The 25,643-nt window shown below is 38.7% G+C and overlaps 1 protein-coding gene and 1 pseudogene across 4 annotated transcripts in view; one reads left to right on the forward strand and one right to left on the reverse strand.

The window, feature by feature from the left end:
* Positions 1-416: 416 nt before the first annotated feature.
* The window catches only part of Kpna1 (karyopherin subunit alpha 1), a 63,685-nt gene continuing 38,458 nt past the window's right edge, over positions 417-25,643 (reverse strand). For all 4 annotated transcript variants that reach the window (XM_085685514.2, XM_085685515.2, XM_048454178.3 and 1 more), the window contains 9 exons: positions 22,352-22,483; positions 21,153-21,241; positions 20,750-20,849; positions 19,813-19,976; positions 18,064-18,142; positions 11,309-11,434; positions 7,590-7,717; positions 4,113-4,291; positions 417-3,839 (listed from right to left, as the gene is read on the reverse strand). In XM_085685514.2, coding sequence (XP_085541640.1) covers positions 3,652-3,839; positions 4,113-4,291; positions 7,590-7,717; positions 11,309-11,434; positions 18,064-18,142; positions 19,813-19,976; positions 20,750-20,849; positions 21,153-21,241; positions 22,352-22,483 — 1,185 coding nt within the window. In that variant the 3' untranslated portion in view covers positions 417-3,651. The remainder of the gene's footprint in view (positions 3,840-4,112; positions 4,292-7,589; positions 7,718-11,308; positions 11,435-18,063; positions 18,143-19,812; positions 19,977-20,749; positions 20,850-21,152; positions 21,242-22,351; positions 22,484-25,643) is intronic.
* On the forward strand, positions 13,043-13,232 carry LOC148122983 (Nuclear RNase P; annotated as a pseudogene).

A 25,643-nucleotide genomic window follows, 5' to 3' on the forward strand; every position in this document is an offset into this window, starting at 1 on the left:
CATTATAGCCAACATAGTACACTTAGTCACATCTAATCCCAAATTACTTTTAAATATTTTTGGATGATGGGAAAAGGTAAGTCAAAATATTTCCCAACTATGCAGATAGATACTTAATCTGTTTGCTTCAAACAGAGGGAAATGGCTCTACTGATTGGAGATGTCAAATGAAACTGCAAATGAGCAAATGTTGGAATGTAGGAGGCAGCACACAGGTGTGTATCCTGAAAGGAAACAATACCCCTCTCAAAAAGCAACTCCTTTTTTTTAACTGTACATTACTGAGCAAAATTTCCAACGTATGTCAAAAGCTTTAGCCTCTAAATATACCTAAAATGGTTTGCTTATTGGTGTGACAATTTTCACAAAATTAATCAGAGATAAAATAAATTCCAAAGAAACCCAAGGCAAACCTGTTTTACAATGCGGCCCCACATCTGGGGTCAGACAGCTGAAATGTTTATTTCGCACTACAGAAATCAAAGTTGCCGGTAGGTAGTCATGTACAACAGAGAGTTTGGTTGACAAATTATACTTACATATGTTTTCTTAGGCAAAATCAGCAGCAACTGGAATAATTCATATTTATTATGGGACAGTAAGGCTGAAAAACACCCAGAGTCCACTAGCTTTGTCTGGTACATGAAAGAACCACCCTAGCCAACAGTTTCCAGCAGGGACGACTGATAAAGGCATCAGAAAAGTGGCTTTGACTGGTGACAAAAACGAAGTGTTCCACAGAGAACTGTCTCTCCAAAATCCTTTTCTTTATACTCGTACTTTCTGGGTTATTTCTCCACCTAATCATATTTACCTGTTGGTCCTTCAGGTGCCCAACACCTTAACATCTCAAATTCTCTGAATGCAACTGTTTTAAAACCAAAGTTCTCAGTATAGAAATCTGAGGGAAGACATGAAAAGGTAAAGAGAACAAAGCCACTTTGCCTGATCACCGTCTAAACCCTAGAACTTGTTGTGCTGTAGATACTAACATGCTTCTGTGGTGACACCTTTCTGATAAAAATATCAAAAGATTAAATTAAATCAACAGATTCTGCCAGATGAAGGACTAAAAATAGGATTTAAAAGTACCCCTTAAAATTCCACTTGTATTAAAAAACAAAGAAGTCTGCTTCTTAAGGACTCGTTTCCAGAACATCTGAATTTGCAGGGTTAACTTTAGGCAACTCCAATCTTGACATTTAATCATTTTACTATAAAAACAAAGTTCAGGATATTTAAGGTTCATGAACTTCTTGGGTAAAGCTGAAGAGAAATCTTCTGTTTTAGATAAAACAGATTGCACTGGCTATTGGACCTGATGTCACTGAGTAACCCTAAAATTGCTACAAAAGTTCCAGCTGTATGCCCCTGGTAATGTGGGGTGACAACCCTGTGTGCTTTGTTATCTCTTTTCATTCAAACTTGTTTATAAGATGCAAAGATTTTAACTATCTAATAGAAGGTACATAATTTAAAACATTCTACAGAAATAACATTACCAGTAATTTACAATAAAAAAAAGCCACAAAAAAAGCCAAAGCTAAAAACAAGATTTTTACTATGAATCAGTGCTTCTATTACCCTTCTGAAAGAAGTGATATTTTAATGTGATGTAAAGGCAACATTGAAAATTCATCTTTAAATTAACCACCTAATTTATCCCTAAAATTACAAAGAATCAGTCTTGTACAGGTCAAGTTCAGTAAACTAACAAGTTCTCTCAGCACAAAGCAGCACTAGAAAACAACAGGACAGATGGGAGTTGACTAGTTTTGTAGTACCTGCTCCATCAGTAACAGACATCAGACGATATCCATCCCAGAGCACAGGCACATCTAAAGACTAGGGCAAGAATGCATCACACTCTTAGTTGATAAATGTCCTTTGACTCTGGAACTTTCTAGTTTGAATGAAATGAATTTTTCAAAGTAAATAGGGTCATGTAAATTGGCTGCTTAAATAACATCATGATGAGGTATGGAAGTTCTAAATATCCCTTACATTCAGCAGGATTCACCAGAGATGTGCAACAGCTTGTCAGGGGGAACTCCCAGATAGCTTTTATACTTTGGGGTTACAATGAATTCTAGAAGAGTAGTCTAAAGAAATTTAAAAGGGTATGCTCTGAAACAGACGTGAGCAACTTTTCATTCAGAATTCATTTTGAACAGAACATCATCAAGGAAAGCTCTTCTCTGATAGTGTGTCCCAACATTGAGCCAAAATGACCAACTAGCACCGAGAAGTCGCATTGAACTCATTTGCAGTTCTCTTGGCAATTAAGCTTTCTTTGTTGTTTTTTTCCCCTTCTAGTCCAAGCACAAATGTGGATCAGTGAACACAGTACTGGAAGCGCCATTTGCAGGTACATTACAGTCATCATTAAATAAGCAGGAGGTGGGCACTGTTTACTTGGGGAGGTAGGGTACTTATAGTAGGAGATGAAATAAAACCAGGGAACACTGAGGTTATTAGAAAAAGATCACTGCCATTTTTAGTCTAGAGGTCATATTGAGGAGACTGCTACGTTTTTAAAGATAAGGTTGCTGCACTGCAGGATCATGTATGCAGCACGAATACATTAGAATCGAGCTGCACTTGACTAAGGAAAAAAGTCCCTAAGTAACATTTAAATCTGTGTTATCTGCCAGTCACATAGAGGAAAAGCACCTAGGGTGAACTCCAATTACCAGGACCTTGATCAGGACCACAAAGCCTGAGTATCTTTTTTAACGCAGAAACACAGCCTCTAGTCACACTGGTTTAGAAAAAGTGATGGGTTTTGTATTCTTCTGACTCTTTAATGGAATTTTAGAACATGGTTTTACTAAGGACTTTTATCTTCATACCAGTGTTAAAACTCAACTACTTCCGAATCCTAAGAGACATAAAACCAAAGAGAAGCCATACACATTAATCTGTGCTCCTCTCCTTTCTGCTTTAAGGGAATCTGCCAAGTCAGTATCACATTTAAAAGTCAGAGTGTTAATTCTTCAGCATTCCTGACAACTAGAAGCACATTCACTGAAGGCTGAAGGTGAGGGAGGGATGGTTTAACTTTAATATCTGAAGAATGACTCCATTAGAGGAAAGAAAACCATCCCCTCTCAATAAGGATTAATGCAAATTTGGCTAGAAAAAGCCACCAGGTACTCCAAGGATTGGTTCACTGTGGAAGAACTCGAGAAGAGTACTCTGATGTATACACAAGTCTAAGTATCTCCCTTGTCCAAGCAGTTGTGTAAAATTCAAGATAAAGGTTTTAGTTTTATCTTTTAATGTCATTTTCCCCACTTTACGGAATGAGGGAAGAGTCCTCTTTTTTTCCCTCACAAAAAAGGGAGCCACAAATATATGTGTATATATTCCCATGACTCTAATATAAGTGCGGATCTCCAAAGCTTAGGGATTTTTCCATAAGAGAGTGGGCCATTCTGGTTACCCTTGTAATAAAAGGGTATTCCACCACAGAGAGCCAGAGGTTTTCCAGATGTGTGTAAGAGAGCAGGTGCGCAAGGCAAGCAAATGAGCGCAAACAGTATTATGGAAAACATTTGAGAAATTAGCTCCATGAGGACTGTGGGCTCCACAAGAGGACTTGACTGGGTAGCCTGGTCTGACACAGGAACAAGAAAGCAGAGGATTGCTTCAAAGCTGGAAACCTTCCATAGGAGCCTCACACTGCTGGAAGATGTACTGCTGCTGGCTAAGATCAACCTGGGGAGTGATGCTGCTGTCCTCATCTTCGGTCCCAAAGTAATGCTCAATCAGATCAAAGGCCTTTTGATAGATCTCCTGGTTTTCATGACTCTGCAAGAACTCTATTTTATCCAGACCTAAAATGAAGAGTAAAGAATCATTCTTGAAAATCCCAATAACTACATTTTCAAGTCTACTTTGATGTAAACATTCTCATGTTATCTTGTATTGCAGTTGTACAGAAGTGATTATTACTATTACATCTGAATGCTAATATATAAATTAACATCTTAGTAACAATTTCTGTAACAGTCACTTTATCACCCAGTACCTACTACATTCATGTCTTTTGATGACTATGTCTATTTTCTAACTTTCAGCCAGAAGTTGCTCCAGTCAAAGCATCTTACCATATGCTTCTTCAATCAAAGCACAGTAAGGGTTAATGCCTGAGCCATTCCTTTTGGCTTCTTGTTCTCCAAGCCTCAGGATGTTTTCCAAGCCATTGAGGGCAACCTGTACAATCTTTGAGTCCATGACAGTGAGGAGATCACAGAGTGGCTTGATACAACCAAGTTCTACTAGGTACCTGAATCAACAAAAGCATAATTTAGTCATACAAAATAATTCTGTAGATTTTCCTCAAACTGTGAAGCATCACCTTCAAGCTTATAGAAATAAAAATAAGAAACTGTCAACTATAGTACTTTAAGGAGGAAATAACTTATTTGGCTTACACATCCTGATTATAGTCCATTATTGAGGGAGACTACTTTAGGACGCTTCTGAACACTATAAATATGTATTGTTTGTTTCTACTGGTTAACATTAAAAGCTGTTTGACCAATGCATAGCCAGGCAGGACAGGATTAGGAGGAACAAATAAACTGAGGACTGAGGTGGGGAGGAAGGAGTAGAGAGAGACACAAGCCGCTGCGCAAGAAACATGCCAGCAGACCAATAAAAGCCATAGCCACACGACAATACAGAGATTAATATGCATTAATTAACACATATTAATAATTAACTAAAATGGGTTAAATTAAATGTAAGAGCTAGTTAGTAATAGGCCTGAACTACAGGCCAAACAGTTTGCAATTAATAAAATTTTTGTGTGATTAGGACATGAAAGCGCTGCCTCTGTTTGCAGGAGACCTCAAGCAGAGCCACAGACCACTTACAGTTGACTCTTACCCTACTTCCCAGGGCCACAGCAAGCTGGACCCTCCCCCATCAATCTTAAATTAATCAAGAAAATGCCCCACAGGCTTGCCTATAGACCAAGGCAATGGAAGCATTATTTCAACTAGCTTATCTCAAGCAGACAGAGAAACTAACACAATAGGAGTAGTGTCACATGATTTTAGTCTCAAAATTAAGGAAGGTAAGCTGGAGGCCACACTGGTCTACACGTGGAATTAAGGCCAGCCATGGCTACATAGTAAGATCCTGCCTCAAAATCATAATCTTATTTCATCACCAAGTTCACCAAGTACTAAAAAAACAAATAAACAAACAAACAGAACAAAACAAAAAACCCAAAACCAAACCACCACCAAAACCCACAAATTGAGTTACCTAATAACATCTCCCCCCGGTTCATAATTTTTGTATTTTTTTGAAAGGAATTCTTCTGTATGAGTGACTTATCAAAATAAGTTTTGTTGTTTTCTTCTTTCTTTCTTTTGGATTACTTCTGATGAAGGATATCTCTGGGTAGCCTTAGCTATCCTTGAACTCTTGAACCAAGTGATCTCAATCTCAAGAGATCTATAAAGGCATGCGTCATCGCTGCTCAGCTCTTTCTCCATTTTCACATAGGCAGTACTCCAAGATGCATGTTTTGCATGTATATGGATACACTTAGGGGATGTGGACATACATGTGTCCAAGTTAAGGCAGGGGCACAAAATGTCAGAAATAACCCTGATGAGCCTTCCACATTATTCATCAAAGCAGGTGCCTCACCCCAACAGACAGAGCCTACTGATGTGGCAAGTCTCACTAGCAAGCACGTCCACAGTATGATCTCTGTCTTCTGAGGCTCGAAGTACAGCTGGACTGCCAGATTTATGCAGCACTTACTTGGTGCAGAACCAGGGTGTTAACCATTAAGCCATCTATCTCCTTTACTCAAGCAGTACATACAGTTTTGATGAGTTAATGTTGGCATTATTTCTGTATGTAGTTATACTTCTCAAATACAGATTGGGTGAACTAAGAATGAAGCAAATGGAACAACTCTATAGCTGTATTTCTTTTAACTCCAGCAAGATTTAACATGTAATTCGGATTAAGTATAATGGACATGAGCTATAGATTAGTAAATCATATTCATACCAGTTACTCATGCAATCCCTTATTTTATTTTCTCAAGTTGTATGTGGGAAAAAACAGAGATAACTGATGTAGCTGAAACTTGTATATGTGAATAATGTTACTGTGGAACTTGGTACTAGTCTTTTATCTATGTTATTTCTATACTACTTCAAACTGAAAATACATAGATAAATCACCAGAAGGGGAGAGAGAACACATAAAATTACTAACATTATATGGTGAAGAGGGAGATCACTGCTGATGACATGGAGATTAAGAAAATCAAGATCCATTGTTGATTATTTAAAAAGAAAACACCTCCCTGAAAACTAAGGATAAAGGGAATATGATAAAGAGCCTTAATAAGAACTTTTCAGCTAACATCATATTGAGAACAAAGATAAGGAATAAGGAAGGAGTACTCTCTACTCCTATTGCACACTACACATGATTCCAAACAGTATGTTTTAAAAAAAGATATATAAAAATAAATGGAAGAAAACTCTTATTTCATTGTTGTCTATGTAGAGGAGAAATACACAACAAACAAACAAACAAACAAAAAAACTGGCCCAGAAAGGTCTGGATAATAAGTAAAGAAAGAGTTCATTATATAACGCATAATAGAAAGCTAATTCACAAATTTAACTTTTATACTTTAATAATGAACAGTTAGACTCTGAAATTAAAAACTAGTATGGTAGAAAACAGTATAAATCTGTTGGTGCACAGTGATGTACACCTTGAATCCCAGTACTCTAGAAGCAGAAAGGCAACTCCTTGAGTTTCAGGCCAGTCTGATCTATAGAGCAAGTTCCAAGACAGTCAGGGCTACACAGAAAAAAACTCCATCTTTAAAAAATAAAGACACAAAACAAAATCCTAAATATGAAGGGCTGCAGAGATGGCTCAGCAGTTAAGATAATGTTGCTTTTCCACAGAACCCAAGATCTCTTCCCAACACCCACACCTGGAAGCTCACAACTGCCTGTAACTCCAGCACTATGGAATATGAAGGCCTCTTCTGGCCTCCATGAACATCTAAGAACACGAGGCAAACACGCAGAGACAGCAAGAAAAAGACAGATACAAACAAATGTACACACATATAAATCTTTTGTAAAAACTGAAAGGGAGAGAGGAAAGATTAGTGTTAAAAATTCAAGGTAGAAGTTGCAGAGATGGCTCAGTAGCTAAGAGCACTTGCTACTTTCACAGAGAACGAGTTTATTTCCCATCACTCTGTCAGGTTGTTCACAACTACCTCTAACTGAGATCAGATTTGCCTAGCCTTCCAGGTACATTTATGTGCACACACATACCCACACCCATACCATATGAATTAGAACAGCTTTTAAAATAACACTTAACAAGACTAAATGTACTTCTAATTATAACATTGAAAACAATTTCCCAAAGGGCCACACTTAATTGTTTATAATCAAGAAGTTAATTTCTTAGTGACCAAGAAAATCAATTTTTTTCTTTTAGGTTATGCATTGGGAATGGGATGAAGAGGATAACTTGATTTCCTTTAATTTGCAGAACACTACCTAGGTAGTACTTACTTGATCTGCTCAGCTGACCCTCCAGAAGTTGCATTTGTGATGGCCCAAGCAGCTTCTTTTCTTGTTCGGAATTCAGCGGTTTGCAATATACTAATGAGAGCTGGGAACATGTTAGCATCTATCACAGTCTGAAATTGAAGAAAAAGTTAAAAGAACAAGAAAGTTACACTATTTGTAGAAATATCACAAAAGGTTATTATAACTTGCTTTGTTTCAGTTTGGTTTCTGAAACCAGGTCTCACTAAATAGCTCTGCTTAGTCAGGTGATGGGGATTCCAAAAAAAGCAATGGTTTTTAAAAAATAAAACAAAGTCTTTAAGAGTACACACAATCATAGATTAAAGGATTAAAAAAATAAGCCACATAAAAATAGAATATACACACACTCTAGATTATGTATATGTTTATATTATTGTGTTTTCTTTGAATTTTTGACTGAGTGAGCTAAGTACAGAGAGACAGTTCATTGTAAGGGCTGCTAAGCTAAACCAAAATATATACTTAAAGGTATCTTGACTTCAAAATTTGAGTCTAAGGATTTGTTGCTTTGGAAAACAGGTTCTGCATTTGTTTCCACAGAGGATGAGAACCTGTGGATTCCTTCCAGACTAATGTGTTCAATGGAACAAGACCCCCCTGAAAGGTCTCCATTAACCCCTAAAATTACTTTGCCCAACAAAAAGTAGGAAGCAGTTTGGAGAGAACTACACCTAAATTCCCTAAATGATTGTTTATAAATGTTTGTTTACACTTAAAGGGGGATATAAGAAGATAGAGTATTTTGCATTGGTATGGACCTTGGTTTACTGATACAAATTTAAGGTCAATTTTGTTATATGTATATTTCTGCTCTTGATTAGGGTACTGTGTTTGGGCAGCTCATTTAAAAATATAATATATATTAAGAAATATAGGTTAATGGATAATCAATAATAGTCAAACTTTTAGTCATCTTAGGTTTTCTAGATGTACAAATAAATTTAAGGTTGATAGATGTTCTTCAAATCTTTCAAAGATTAACAGAATATGACATTTAAAATATTTTTAGAACTTAGGGCTTTTCATGACAAAGAGACACATCTGTTCCTGGCAGCATCAATCTACTTCAAGAGGAAGATAGTCACCTAAGAGGTTATGGAGCTTGTTAGCATTTGGGAAAGAAACAGTTCTTGCCTGGACAGCTTGATGATATGCTGTATAAACTGGACATGTAGGACCCACAGAAAAATGACTGCTGAACTTGCCTAAAGGTAAGACAGTCCTTGGGGTGACTGCCCAGACAATAAGATGTCTCTGTCAATTCTAGGGTTTTGGAAGTTGCTTATAATGCACTTCCTGTTTACTTAGGTGCATCCTTCTGGAGTCTTTGACAGGACTGAATAGTTACAGTTATAGTTTTCCTTAGTTATGATAAATGATAAAGTTGATATAAATATTATAACTGTAATTCTTGCTTGATAACTGTTTAATGTAATTTTACTGTGTGAAAACCTTCCTTTTTATTTAAACAGAAAAGGGGAGGTGATGTGGGATTGCCTTCTGTATATGTGTTCCTTTTATTGATTAATGTGATAGGGCAGAATTAGAGCTAGGCAGAAAAACTAAACTGAATGCTGGGAGAAAGGAAGCTGAGTCAGAGAGACACTGGAGGAGACAGACACTGGAACCTTGCTGGTAGGCTACCATAGGCCACAACCTAGTGGTGATGCACAGATTAATCAAAATGGGTTAATTTAAGAGCTAGCTAGAAAAATGCACAAGCTAACAGGCCAAGGAGTGATTTAATTAATAGTTTCTGTATGACTATTTCAGGTCTGGGCAGCCAGGAACGAGCAAGCAGTATCTGACTACAGTATGGAACTTGTTATGTAGACCAGGCTAGCCCTCAACTCAAGAGTTCCATTTGTCTCTGTCTCTAAGAGCTGGAATTAAAAAGAATAACTTTTGAACTAACTCGACAAATGATGTTTGTTTTTCCTACTATCATTTTTAAATTTTTACTTTATTCATTATTGTTGTGTATGTGAGAATGAATAGGCACAGCACTGGTTTTCTCCTTCTATCATGGGCTCTGTACTATGGCTAATATTACTCTTATGGAGGAGTTTGTGTTGTTAAGTCTCATCAGGGCAGAAGAGATGGTTTAGTAGATATAAGTGCTTGCCACAGTACTGACAAACAGTTATAATTTCTAGAAGCCACTGGAAATGTAAAATGTTGATGACAAGCTCAAAATGAAAGTCTCAGCATTTGCCTATCTGTGTATGATTCAAACATACATACAATAAATAAATAAAGGTGAAATATATTTAATGCCATGGACCAGAAAATGTTGACACGTTTTAACTGCAATACTTGAGAGGGAGAAGCAGACAGATCTTTGTGAATGTGATCCTAACCCTAGTCTACATATCAAGCTTCAGGCAAGCCAGGGCTACACACTGAGACCCTGCCTCAAAAAAATCCAAGGTTTCTTATAAATGGAATACTTTTACTAAATTCCACTTATATTATTATTAGTCTGTCTCATATATTTTCTTTAAGCTTGAAACTGGCCCAAAAACCTAGCATAGGTTTGCATAATTTCTATCAAAAAAAAAAAGAGAGAGAAATTCTAGCCAGGCAGTGGTGGCACACACCTTTAATCCCAGCAGAAGCAGGCAGATCTCTGAGTTCAAGGCCAGTCTGGGCTACAGTGCAAGTTTTAGGACAGGTTCCAAAGCTACACAGAGAAACCCTGTGTTGAAAATAAATAAATAAAAAATAAATAAAGGTGTGGTGGGGAGCTGGAGAGCACTACCTGCTCTTCCAAGGGTCCTGAATTCAACCCCCAGCAACCACATGGTGGCTCACAACCATCTGTAATGAGATCTGGTGCTCTCTTCTGGCCTGCAGGCAAAAACACTGTAGACTTAATAGATAAATAAATCTTAGAGAGAGAGAGAGAGAGACAGAGAGAGACAGAGACAGAGAGAGATATTCTGCAAAGGGAATATTTAAAGAAAACAGACCCTCCTAGGCCTGGTGGCACAAATCTTTAATCCTGGCACTCAGAAAATAAAGGAGGGCAGATCTCTATGATTTCTATGGACTCTAAAACAGTGAGTTCCAGGCCAGCTGGGGTTACAAAATGAGACCCTGCCTCAAACAACAAAAGATCTTTAATACTCCATGAAAAATTTACAAAATCTAACACATGGGTTCACTGGAAAATATAGTTTAATAAGAAGTAAAGAAAATCTATTTGATGGTCCGTCAAAACATTTTGAAACCAGAGACCTTTTTTTGGATCTCTGGTAAAATTATCAAACTTCAAAGGTAAAGAGAAAATACATCGCCTGAGTATCAAAAAACAAACATCAGAAGAAAGAAAATTTAGATTGAAATAGTGACACAGGAAGTTGACAGTTTTAGAAGAAATTAGAAGACTATTTTAAAGACTGACCAAAACAAACTCACCCATCATTAAAAGAGACAGCTCAGCTGTTTACTGCTCTTTCAGAGGATCCATGTTCACTTCCCAACACCCACAGATGCCTCACAACTCCCTGTAACTTTAGTTCCAGGAGATCAATACCCTTTTCTGGTCTCCAAGCACACCATGCACAAGACACACATACAGTTAAACAGGCATATACACTTAAACAACAATAAATAGTTTTTTGAAAATGTATTTCACACACAGGGATTAAAAAAAAAGGCAGGCACTCTGGCATTACCTGTATCTGTGCCCTATTTCCAGCTGTAATATTAGATATTGTCCAACAGGCTTCCTTTTTGATAGATTCCTTGGGGCTACTCAGTAAGTGCAGTAAACTCTGAAGAGCTGAGCAATTCAAAATTACCTAAAAGAAGAAAACAGGTTTTTCAGTTTTATGTATAGCATAGTTCCAAGCTTTGTTTGCTGAGAGAAGGTCTTATATAGCACAGGTTGGCCTCAATGCATACTGGAAGATGAACTTGAAATCCTGGATCTTCCTGTGTCCACTTCCCAAGGTGAAATAAGCAAATATTTAATTCAACAAACTTTGTCTTAGAAACCTTGTTACAAAACAACAAAAAAATCCAAACCAAAAAAATCAAAAACAAATTTACTTTACTACAGTGTAGGAGGAAAAAAACCTCTGGAGGTCTAAAACCTAACTTTACATATATATATATATATAGTTGATGCGAGAGAATTGTCTGTATTCTGTCAATCATGTTTTAAATAAACACTGATTGGCCAGGCAGAAAGTATAGGTGGGTGTTGGGAGCCACCTGGAGGCACAGGTGGTCCTGCAGTTTGGAGGTAGCCACGTGGGGCTGAGCAACCCTGCCTGCACCCTTGCCTGCACATGCTCAGACCAGCAGAGTGGCATTAACCAATCAGGACAGCGTTCAAGCTGCTCCACCGTTTAAAAGCAGCTGCCTCGGGGCCCAACGCTCTCTCTCTAAGCTTTCTCTCGTCCCTGCTCTATCGTCCCTTCCCCCAATTTTCCTCAAGGGAATGCTCCAAATAAAGATGTGACCAGAGAAGGAATTCTCGTTTTTGGTGGGGTTCATTCCTGCTGGACAGGATGGCGCCCCGCAACTGGTGCTCGAAACCCCGGGACGCTGAGGGACCCTGACAACTACGCCGGGGGACCCTGAGAAAGCCCGGGAGAAAAAGCCAAGATCAGACACCAGCACAGAGAGCCTTGAATTTCAGAACTCTGAGAACATGGAGCGGTGAGTGACGTCGGTTGAAATCCCCAGAAAGGGGAGGAAAAGAAATGTAAAAAGGAATTTCAAAGGATAGGCCTAAATAGAAAAGAAAATACAAAAAAAAAAAATATCAAAGTTAAGGTATCTGAAAGAAGGTACAGAAAGCAACGGGGAAGAAAAATCCCTTAAGTTCAGTGCAGGTGGAGCTGAGAAAAAGCGAGGTTTACGGTTGGGAGATCCGCGGCTTCCTCCGTGCATACTCGCTGATAGAGACTGGAGGCAACAGTCTCGTAGGGAGGCAAACTTGATCACTGCCTTCCCTATTCTTAAAGAGCCACAGAGCTTTTGGAGGTGATTTTCGCCTAATTTTGTTAGAGAGCTCAGTCTCTGGCTCTCACGTACAAAAAACTTTAATTTTTGACTGAGAAAGACAAGCTGCTTGATCGTGCTGAGAGTGCTGGCGGCAGCCGGCCCGCCTTTGAGCGGTAATGCCTGATTAGAAACACGGAAGTGGGCCAGGCACGGTGGTGCACACCTGTGATCCCAGCTACTCAGGAGGGAGACGCAACCAGTTGCTGGCGGGGAGTTTGCTGGAGGCCTGCGAATAGCCAGGTCGCGGGCGGGCTAAAGTCCGTGTGACATCAGAGGCCTTCTGGCGGGGCTATGGTTTTTGGAGGACTTTTTCAGCACCTGAGCGGACTCGCCTGACTGAGGCGGAAGCTGCGTGGTGAGCAGCGGCGCCATAGAAGGCAGAGAGGAGCTGAATCGGCTCTGCGGAAAAACTGTGTTTCCATAGCAACATGGGCGAGCGGGGAGGTGAGTTCCCAGAGAACGGGGCTCTGCGCGCGGGCGGACCGGGCAGGAGAAGCCCCTCCACGGGTGGGCGGATGCCCCCCCTCGCCGGAGCTTGAAAAAGACTCACAGCCGGTGGTGCGAGTTCATTGCCTGAGGTGAAACGGCGAGCCCGCGCACGGCCCGGGGCGGGGCCATGCGGAGCACGCCACATTGGGCCTCAGAGGCGGAGCTATGGCAGCCGCCGCCGTCTGCTGCCGCCGTCCGCTGCCGCCGCCCTCAGCCAAGGTCGCTAAGAATTCAGTCAGATAAAAACATTTGTCGCCAAGAATTCAGTCAGATAAAAACATTTATCCCCTAAACAACGTCCCTTCGTCAGCAGGAAGTAGCCAGATCGATGCTACGCCCATTCTCCCTTAAAGAACTGGTCGTGATTATCATAATAAAGGCATGTTTACCTGGTTAACGTATCCTAGGTAACAAAGAAAGGCGGACCTTTTGCCTGAGGCACCTGGTGAGATAAACAATGCTACCTAGAGGTTTTTCCATCTAAATAGGGGAGCTGGAGAGATGGCTCAGCGGTTAAGGGCATTGCCTGCTCTTCCAAAGGTTATGAGTTCAATTCCCAGTGACAACTGCTTTGGTTTTTAAACAATAGAGGGGGACTACACTACCAGTGACAGCTTCCCCCAGAGAAAGGATTTCTCTTGCATTCTTTACACTTAATTTTTAATTCAAAATTTTGCTGGTACAGGCAAACAAGATTTGCTTTTTAAAACAGAGACCTGCAGATCTCTAAGTTCAAAACCAGCCTACTTCCAGTACTGATTGTGCTGAATTTTTACACTGAGAGTTTTTAATACTCTTAAATGTTAATTTGGGAGGAGAGTTTTGTTTATGTTTTTCTAGGAATGCTGACATACATCTGGATGCCAGCGAGACCGACCAGAGAGATAAAGAAGATGACCCAGTGGATGCTGAGTGTCCTGCTGTGGAAGATTCATGCGGAGACAGCAGAGATGACCTTCTGGGCGGTGCCAAGAGCAGCTGTTTCACACCATCGACTTGAGCAACACCCTGTGCAACCTCTTATCTCTTACTCTACTTTGCCTTTTCCTTCCTTAGGAATGGGTGGGAGCAGAGATATCCTTGGCATGCTGCGTCTAGGTGGGGACCAGATTGGAAAATAGTTTTGCCTTATTGCTCTTAAAGACAATAATTAGGGGGAGATGTTGGGAGCCACCTGGAGGCACAGGTGGTCCTGCAGTTTGGAGGTAGCCACGTGGGGCTGAGCAACCCTGCCTGCACCCTTGCCTGCACATGCTCAGACCAGCAGAGTGGCATTAACCAATCAGGACAGCGTTCAAGCTGCTCCACCGTTTAAAAGCAGCTGCCTCGGGGCCCAACGCTCTCTCTCTAAGCTTTCTCTCGTCCCTGCTCTATCGTCCCTTCCCCCAATTTTCCTCAAGGGAATGCTCCAAATAAAGATGTGACCAGAGAAGGAATTCTCGTTTTTGGTGGGGTTCATTCCTGCTGGACAGGATGGCGCCCCGCAGGTGGGTAAACCAGGTAGGAAGTAGAACAGGAGAATGCTGGGAAGGAGGAAGCTGATTCCTCCCGGTCCTGCCCAGACATCTGAAGAAGCAACATGTGAGTTGCCCAGCTAGAAAAGGTACTGAGCCATTTGGCTAGCATGGATAAGAACAATGGGTTAATATAAGTGATAAGAGGTAATAAGAAGCCTGAGCTAATGGGTCAATCAGTTTATAATCTTATGGAGACCTGTGTGATTTACTTTGGGACTGGCCGGCTGTGGGGTACTGGGCGGGACGGAAATCCCCATAGTTGGCCCTCATGTTACATATAGTGCTTTTAAATTGTATTTATTTATGAGGAGCATGTATGTGTGTAGCTTGAGGAGGCAAGAGAAAAATTTGTAGGAGTAAGGTGTCTCCTTTCATCGTGTGTCCTAGGAATCAAACTCAGTGGCAAGTGCCTTTACCATTTGAGCCAAAGTACCAATCCATTAAAATAATATTTAGTGCTAGTCTGAAATACATTAAAGAATCTGGTTTCATTGCGTACATTCACAAACACTGTGCCTTGTGACAGTACACACCCATACTTAAGAACATGGGAGGCAAACAAGGGATGTCCTTAAATTTTGAGCACAGCTTGATCATTACAGTCATACTTTGCTCTCAAAGCAAAACAAAACCTATAATACACTTCTACAATAATGTTAGTATTAAAAACTATAACATGGGCTGGAGAGATGGTGGCTCAGTGGTCAAGAACACTTGTTGCTCTTACTGAGGACCCAGATTCAAATCCCAGCACACACATGGTGGTTCACATCCATCCTCTACTCCAGTTCGAGGAGATATGGTGCCTTCTGCTCATCACAGGCACCAAGCTTACATGTTACATACACACATGCTTACATGTTACATATACACATGCACACAAAACACTCACACATAAAATAAGATGAATAAATCTTTAAAAAACATCAACAAGTAGAGGACAAGTATGGTGGAATACACCTTGAATCCCAGCACTTGGAAGGGAAAGGCAAGTGGATCTCTTCTGAGTTCAAAGCCAGCTTTGGTTGTAGAAACTTTGAAAGGTGGGAGGAAGCAGTTCGTGGAGCTGTGTGTTTTGTCTGTTCTTTCCTCTATTTTCCAGCAGATTTAACATGGAAAAGCTCCTCTGTCACTCATTCTCAGAACCATATTATTCAGATTTGTAACAGGTCCCAAATGCAGAACCAACTGACTAAGGTGGAACTATCAGAAACTCTAAGCCCAGATAAGCTTTTTGGTTCTTCTTCTTTGTTTTTAAAGATTTAATTATTTTGGGGCTGGAGAGATGGCTCAGTGGTTAAGAGCATTGCCTGCTTTTCCAAAGGTCCTGAGTTCAATTCCCGGCAACCACATGGTGGCTCACAACCATCTGTAATGAGGTCTGGTGCCCTCTTCTGGCCTGCAGGCATACACACAGACAGAATATTGTATACAAAATAAATAAATAATTTTTTTTAAAAAAAGATTTAATTATTTTGTTTTGTCTATGTGCATGCCTGCAAGTCACAAGAGGGCACCAGATCTCATCATATATAGTTGTGAGCCACCATGTGGTTGCTGGGAATTGAACTCAGGACCTCTGAAAGAACAACCAGTTCTCTTTACCTCTAAACCATCTCTCCAGTCCCTGAGACAGGACTTTTCTATGTAGCCCTGGCTGTCCTTAAGCTCAGAGGACACCTGTTGCTGGCTCACAAGTGCTGGGATTAAAACTGTGCACCATCACTTCCAGTTCAAATGACCTTTTAACTTTTTTAGGGAAGGTATTCTTTAGGGATAAAAAAAGTAATGTACCTATAAATTACATAGTAATAATATAGTATGACTAGTGCTCTTGTAAAAGATTACTACCTAAATTAAAGAGTTTGAGGTTCTAAAGAAGCTTTTCAAAGAAAACAATACTAATGTAAAAAGCACAAAGAGTAAGACATTACCAAAAAGAGTATAGATATAGGGGAGGTGGTGGCTAGGGCAGGGATAGTGGATGAAGGAAAAAAAGTATGTGTTAAAACTCAAGAGCTAAGAATAGTCAGTCCAGTCAGTCAAAACTCAATGAACAAACAGGGCAAAAACAAAAACCATGGGCAGGACAAAGAAGATGGCCAAAACTTTTTGTTGTGTGGGGGCAGGAATTAAACACAGGACCTCACATATGCTAGGCATGCAATTGACCACTGAGTTGTATTTCAGCCCTATAAAGTTGCCTCCCAAGTAAATACATTAACACGGTTCAAACTCTAAGACTGGCATTTGCCACGTTTGAGCCTTATCACTCATTTTAACGAAAGAATAAAAACCAACTCCAAAGTCCTCTGACTTCCACATAGAAGCTATGGCACACACACGCACATACAGACATACAGTATTTTAAAAATTCGGATGTATAAAGATTACATGGGTAAGAAACTCTTTCCCTTCTGTTCTGTTACTCTACTCCAACAGTAAAATTATTCTCAGAGATAATCAATGATATTAATTTTGTATTGTGGTCCCAGAGGAATTTCAAACAAATACAATCAAATATATATTCTCTTTCCTCTCGCCTAAGATGCCTACACCAAGTAATGTAAGGGATGATTAGTGATGGAGTAACAGGGCACAGTGACCAGTGAGAGTAGAGTCAAGCTAGAACATGTACTGCTGGCAGGGGCCACTATTAGAGCCAAATACTAAGACTAGAAACTAAAACAGGAGCAGATAGAGAGGGAGAAATGAGTTCCCTTGTAGAAAGAATAAACTAGAATTAAAACATCATAACTGTAAAGTCACTGGGAACAAATCTAATTTCCTTCATTTTAGAGATTAGAAAAGTAACTAACATCTAACTCTCAATTCTTAAACTCATTAATGGGTAATGAATGCAGGAATGAGGCTGAAGATCTGCTCCCTAGAGAATTCCCACAAATACATGAGAACAGGAAAAGGAGCTTCCTAAGTCAAAAACCTAAGTATTCTATTATCATGGAAGCACAGAAAAAAAAGATTGTATGACATCATCAATGCATCAGAAATCTGGAAGGAAAATAAAACAGCTGAAATGATTCACTGTGGATGGCGTGCTTGTTATCAAAGTAGAATGGATATTGAGAACTCTGACAGGCCTCTGCCTTACAAAAGCCTCAGCATACACCATAGAAGGGAGCTATCAGAAATGCACTGCTGGAAAGCTTACCTGGTGCTCCTAAGATCCACTACAAATAAAAGCAGTGAGAAAACTGACTTAGGGAAAAATTATTTCATAAGGGAATCTACAATCACTACAAGTCACAGGACGAAAGAGAAATACTAAAGAAACCGAGGACAACAGAACAGTGTCAGTCATTCTTAACAATATGGAACGCAATATAACAGAACTGTGCTCACAAAGCTCAAGGGACTCACTTTAGGAAAACATTAGCATGCGTTCATACCTGTGTCTGAATATCATCCCCTGTGACAATGTTTCCCACAGCCCGCAAAGCAGGAGACACCACTTTATAATCATTATGCCTGCAACCATTCAAAAAGAGAAAGAGATATGTTAGAGTCAACAGTTGTATCCAGAATCATTTTTTAGGGGATGAAATCCAAAATAAGGAAGATGTGATTCAATTTAAGAACAGAAAGGTCCTTTATGACTATGGCTATTTAGGAAACTTAGCATGGTGGCAGAATTGACCATTACCTAGAAAAACAATCTTTTCCCTTATTTTTAAATAAATTTCAACCCATTAATCTTTCCCAGTACTTTAGCAATGAATTCCATTTGTCTCTTATTCTATAGCCCCTCTCCTCTTTTCTGGGTCTCCTGGAGCTGCTGAGATGATTGGGAAGCGCAGGTGACATTTATGCACTGCTCATGTTCTGAAAATGCTATGTCAACAGCTCAGCTATCTTAAAAACCAAAGTGAGATTCACACTTCAAATACTTTTCTGTTTCACTAACCTACAAGGCAATCTTTATGGTAAAAATGCTTTCCACAAAGCCTGCTATGTATCTGGGAGGACAGATAGTAGGTACATATTTCAGGGTAAATAAGGCAATACCCCTGTAACTCTCATCTAAGACCCTATTCTCTTCCTCCACATTTAAGATCTAATGATTAAAATGAAACATGTGGTAATCTTAACTTAAGGACAAAGGTGATTATTTTCCAGATCTTGAATTCTTTGGACCCCAGTAGCACCATGTTGCCTTTAACTTGTACCAATACTATACTAGTGGTCTGCAACCAGTATGTAACCAGCTATAATCCCAGTAATTATACACTTACCAATTTCACATCGTGTTTGAGACACTGTCTGTACAACTGGTTTCTACACCAATTAAATTCACGTTGCTTATAACTGTATTATTTGTTAAGATATTGTGGCTATATTTTTGTCTAAGTATTAACTAAAGATTTGATTAATACAGTCTAAAATTATTTATGCCATAAGTAAATAAATCTTCCATGCTATCACCAAAAGCATTACAAAAACAGGATTTAAAGTCTGATACCAGTCTGGTGTTTTCCTTTAATGAGAAAGTAAAAAATGGCATTTTACCATAGAAATATGCCTTTGGTTTCTAGTATCTGACCTTAGGCCTTCCAGTTTGGGATGAACAACAGAGATAGAATTACACAGGTAATTCTGCTAAAGGACTCATAACGGCAGAAGTATAAATCTCAAAAAAGCAAACCAAAACATGGCATCATAATAAACAAGAGACAATCGGCCAGTGCATAATAAATCAATAAAATGCACAACCAAAGCACTAGAAATAAGGAAAATAGCAGAGTATATAAATCAGTACCAGCTGCTAGCTTGACACAGCCTAGAGTCACCTACGTAAGACTCAACTGAGGGACTGCCCCGGTCAGATTGGACTGTGGCCATGTCTGTGAGGGACTGTCACAGCTGACAACTGACAGGAGAGGGCAGGGCCCAGTGCACAGTAACAGCGACCCTATGATAAGCTGGTTGAGCACGAGCTGGGAGCAAAGCAGAGAACAAGTCAGGAAGCTCGTTCACAGTTCTGGTTCATAGTTCATCCATAGGTCTACTTCACCTCCTTCCCTGGATTCCCTCAAGTGACAGACTGTGACCTGGAAGTGAGAGTCAAGTAAACCTCTTCCTCCTCTATGCTGTTTTTGGTGTGATCTATCACAGACACACTTTCTTGAAGATCATCTTACATCAGAAGCTCCACAAGTCTCCTACATACTCCTGCATCGATGACTGCTTGAATTTTATCATTGGGTCCATCTGACAGGTATGAGAGGGCCCAGCAGGCATCGGCCAGCACGTCAGTGTCACTGACAAACAGCAGCCAAGAAAGGACATTCAGACAGGGAGAAACCTGGAAAAGAAAAGATGAGTAGAAACTCAACAGAAACAAACTGAAGTAAGATTAAGACTCTCAAGAAGTCTATCAGGCAGACAGTTGGTGAGTCACACAGTGGTTTTACACGTCAAGCGTTTGAAGGACATTTCAATCTCTGGCAATATGGCCAGTACTTATTCAGTTTTCTGAGTTGAGGTAGTCAGAACCTAATGAAAATGATTTCAGGAAGAAAAATGCTGCGTATTAATCCTTAAATTAGAATTCTTTGTTACAGTACACGCTTACAAAAAGAAAGCAAAGGAACTTTCAAAGATACTACAGCAGAGAAATTCTGTTACAGAACTTTGTTATCAACAAAAACTGCTATGGTTCTAAGAGTGATATAGAGCTTCATACTGGCAGTTAGAAATTACCCTAAATTAAAGCAAAAACTACTAAAAGTACTGTTTCTACAAACAAATATAATTTCTTTTTTTTTAAAGATTTTATTTATTTATTATGTATACAATGTTCTGCCTGCATGTATGCCTGCAGGCCAGAAGAGGGCACCACATCTCATTACAGATGATTGTAAACTACCATGTGGTTGTTGGGAATTGAACTCAGGACCTCTGGAAGAGCAGCCAGTGTTCTTAAACACTGAGCCATCTCTCCAGCCCCCAAATACATTTTCTAACACTCTAAAAAATTTAAACAAAAATCGTCTTTCTATGAACATTAATGGTGGTTACTATATTATTTTAAGAGCATTTTTTCCCCTAATGATTTCCAACAAGCATAGTGTTTACCTTAGCAAATTCTGGAGGTGGACTCTTCCCTCTACAGAGATTAGATAAAGCCCATACTGCATTCCGAGTCATGGTCAAGCGGTTTTGCTTTGAAAATAACCTACAAGTATAATGAACCCACAGTAAATTATAAAAGATCCTAATCGTCTATAAAAAAATAATACTACTGATAAGAGATGTCTTTATTCTCCAAAATAAATATTCATTATTTTCTTAAGTTACTCATTCTTTGAAGATAAACATTAATTCTAATGCAGTATTTCAAAATTTCAATAAGAGACATCACCCTAACAAAGTAACAAGAAAATACTCGGCATCAAAAGAACACAAAGAAAGAACAACATGGCTTACCAAGTTATAATACTTCTCATATATTCATTACTCAGAAAGAGAAGAAACTTACTGCAGAAGAGGGGGGAGGATATTGCAGTCTAAGACATAATCTCTGCACATGGTACTATCTCCAGCAATGTTGCCAAGGGCCCAGACTGCCTGTGAAAGAGTTATTCATCAATAAAGTTGAATATTCTCATTTCCTCATAATTCTTTCAAAAGAGATACCAACATATCACAGTAACACTTTATAAAATAAACATTTTATATAAAGACTATTATTTTCTTAAAATCACTCATCAGGGAGTCAAGTCAGTTATAGGATCAGTGTTAGAAAATGCAATTATTACACAAAAGAAAATGTTATTTCATTAAAGTAAAAGTTTTACTAGTAAAAGAGAACTCTTTTCCCAGTGCTGGGAACTGAACTCAGTACCTCACAAAAGGTACTGCTCCACAAAGCAACACACCTAGTCTGGAGTCAATTACTTTTAATGGATCCGATCCTTACTTATAAGTAATATTTTATACAGTCCTTTGTACAAAAAAGGGATTTAAATGGCTCGGTTGGTGGATTAAAAATGTACTTAAGATTGTTTACAATAGGAAACTGTAAGCAAATAACTGAAATAATAACATAGACACATTTATTAAACTTGTAAAGGTGGCCACTGTAATTTCACAACAATGGCTTCATAGGTAGGCATCTAAATATAGTGGCCTATTGTATTTTAATTCTCCCTCAGAACTTCAAAAGAAAATCATATTCACTTAGTAGTGGCTTATCCTTACAAACGTATTAAAGCTGGTAATTAACAAAAGTTTGTTTTCTGTCTTTTCTGAACAAATGACAAAGACTTTTGGTGGGGAGGGGGATTAGAGACAGGGTTTTCAGTAGCTTTGGAACCTGTCCTGGAACTAGCTCTTGTAGACCAGGCTGGCCTTGAACTCACAGAGATCCACCTGCCTTTGCCTCCCTCCCAAGTGCTGTGATTAAAGGTGAGCATTACCACTGCCTGGCTTAAAATGACAAAGACTTTTAATAGTAGCAAGAGAAACTGACATTAAGAAAGGCCATCTTATAAGTAATATGTCCATGATTAAAGGGAAAAAAAGCTGATAAAAGCTGGAAGAATCCCATGGTTGGGAGGGTAATTCTCACTAGAGGACTGTTCCTATTTAAACAAGCTATGGACCATTTTGATAAAACTCAAACCGGGTGTGACTATGTGAAATGTGGGCTCCTATCTGTTTCTGCGAAGATTTTACCTGTTCCTGGACATCTTCAAACTCTGAGCTAAGCAACTCGATGAAGATAGGCACCGCTCCTGCCTGAATCACAATCCGGGTCTGAAGAGAATTTCCTGAAGCAATATTTGTCAGGACCCAAGCTGATTCAAACTATGAAGACAAAAGTTAAGTTTCATTATCTTATTAAAATTTAGAAGATTCTTTACTTAAAGCAATATAATGTTTAGTACAATAAAAGGAGTCTGGGATCAATCTAGGATTATTATTGGCATGTTGTAAATATCATACTAATTTAAAAATAATTTCCAGAATCCCTCAGTCACATAAACATGGAATATACACAGAGAGTCTGGATTATGTATATTATTTTCTTTGAATTTTTTTGACTGTGAATGAGCTACATACAGAGAGACATTTCATTGTACATACAGGCTGCTAGGCTAAACCAACATAGATATTTTAAAGGTATCTTCACTTCAAAATTTGGGTCTAAGAATTTGCTGCTTTGGAAAAGAGGTTCTTTTGTTTCCACAGAAGATGAGAACCTGTGGATTCCTTGTAGACTAATGTGGTTTAATGGACCAAGACCCCCAGAAAGGTCACTGCGAACACCCCACCCCCCAAAATACTTTGCCTAACAAAAAGCAGTTCGGAAAGAACTACACCCAAATTCCCTAAATGACTGTTTACAAATGTTTGTTTACACTTAAAGAAGGGTATGAGATAGATATGAATACTTTGCATTGGTATGGATCTTGGTCTATTGATGCAAATTTTAGGTCAATTTTGTTATATGTATATTTCTGCTTTTGACTAAGGTATTGTGTTTGTGCAGCTCATTTAAAAATGTAATGTAAATTAAGAAATATAGGTTAATAGATAATCATCTATAATAGTCAAGCTTGTAGTCATGTTATTTATGTATTCTAGATGTATGGAGATATATTTTAGATGGATAAGTATTCTTCAAACCTTTCAAAAACTTACAGAATATGGCATTTAAATGCTTTAAGAAATTAAAAGTTTTCATGACAATGAGACAAATCTGCTCCTGGCAGCACCAATCTACTTCAAGAGGAAGATGGGCATCTAAGAGACTCCTTACGGAGTTTGTTAGCATTTGGGCAGGAAATGGCTCTTGCTTGGACTGCTTGATGATATGCTGTATAAACTGGACATGCAGGACCCATAGAAAAATGACTGCTGAATTTGTCTAAAGGTAAGAAAGTCCTTCAGGGTTCCTGCTTCATGAAAGAGTCTGCCAGCATTCTGCAGGACAAAGAAGAAAGTGACCAACAAACCGTCAATATAGGCGGAACTGTCTTTGAAATTTCCTGCTTCATGAAAAAGTCTGCCAGATACTATGGGCCTGTAGGCTGATGATGAATGCCTAGAAGAATGTTACAGAAGAACTTTGGGTGATTGTCCAGGCAGTGACATGTCTCTGTCAATTCTAGAGTTTTGAAAGTTGTTTTACAATGTACTTCCTGTTTATTTAGGTTAATATATCCTTCTGGAGTCTTTGATGGAATTTAATAATAGTTATAATTATAGTTTTCTTTAGTTATGATAAAAATAAAGCAGATATAAAATTGTAACTGTTATTGCTTGATACTAGCTTTGTTATATGTAATTTTACTACGTTAAAGTTAAAACCTTCCTTTTTATTTGAACATAAAAGGGGAAATGGTGTGGAATGTCCTTCCTGTATACATGTTGCTTTCATTGGCTAATGAATAAAGAAGCTGCTTTCAGCCAATGGTTTAACAGAGTACAGCCAGGCTTAATAGTACAGTAGGAGGAGTCAATGAGAAGCCATGTAGCTGCCAGTTGGAATCTTGCCGGTAGGCCATGACCCTCGTGGTAAATATAAAATAATAGAAACGGGTTAATTTAAGATGTTAGAGCTAGCAAGAAATATGCTAATAAACCAACCAGTGTTATAACAGTTTCTCAATGATTATTCTGAGCAGCCAGGAAAAGAAACAGCCTCTAACAACAATAAAAGAATATTTAAAGTGCCTAAAATTTCAGAACAAAGTATAGTTATCATGAAACCATAGGAAAAAAAGTTTCATACGTTGATATTAAAATTTTTGTTGTTGTTGCCATTTTTGTTTTCCAAGATAGAGTTTCTCTGTGTAACCCTGAGTGTTCTGGTCTTCACTATAGACCTGGCTGGCACTGAACTCAGAGATCTGCCTGCTTCTGCTTCCCAAGTGCTGGGATTAAAAGTGTGCATCATCACCATTCAGTGATCTCCAAAATTTTATTGAAAGAACAAAACGACAAAAAAATGTACTTCCATACAGTAACACAATTTCATTAATTAAAGGGCTAAAAAGGAGTAATCATAAGTACATTAATACAGGCAGTGTACAGATCATCTCTAGACAGAGTCACAAGACACCATCAAGACGTACTGCTTACAAGGACAGGCCTAGATGACTTAATAATGGTAAGAAAAACAACTCTAATGAACAGTCTACGCTCCTTTGAGCTTTGTATTGTGGTACTGTATTTATGAACCAATAAATAATTTCTAGGGAATAGGCAAAATGAAATAGAAAGAAAACAGTGTAAAATGTATTTTACACAATTACAATTGAAAAGAGCAAAACATATTGTAAGTAAATAAAATAGGTAAAAAGATAACAAGTATATAATTAAAAGCAATGTCTGTTTCAGCATATACGAGCATCTAATAGATAAGAAGAAACCTTCAAACCCAAGTCTCTCTTTTTTTTCTTTAAAATATATTGGACCCCTCGGAGACAAAAATCTCACTTTTGTCCTTACTGGCCTGGACCTCTCTGTGTAAACCAGGCTGGTCTTGAAATCAGAGATCTGCCTGCCTCTGCTTCCTGAGAGGAGAGATTAAAGGCATTTGCTACCATTTCCAGGCAAAGAAAAGGTTCTTAATAGAGATAAAAAAAGAAAAAAAAGGAGGAGGAAGTGGAGGAAGAAGAAGAGGTGGTGGCAAAGGTAAACTGAGCAAAAATCAATCTACTATTACAGCATTGGTAAGCAGAAAATATGTAGAAAATTATGACCAATAAAACTACAGCATATTACCAATTTTAGAGATGCCTAACTTTCTCTCTATCATAACATTAATTAATATAAGAATGAAAGTTTATATACCTATATTCAGTCAAGACCCCCAAATTAAATTTTTTAATTCCTTCAACCATTCTCTATCCTTTAATAAATAACTTATGCAGTTGAAAAAATGTCACATTTCTGTTTAGTAATAAACACTGAATATGACACTGAATGTGAGATCAATTACATCTCAGCAAAAATATAC

This window comes from Myodes glareolus, chromosome 2 (assembly GCF_982192425.1).
Source record: "Myodes glareolus chromosome 2, mMyoGla1.1, whole genome shotgun sequence".
In the NCBI taxonomy this organism is placed as follows: Eukaryota; Metazoa; Chordata; class Mammalia; order Rodentia; family Cricetidae; genus Myodes; species Myodes glareolus.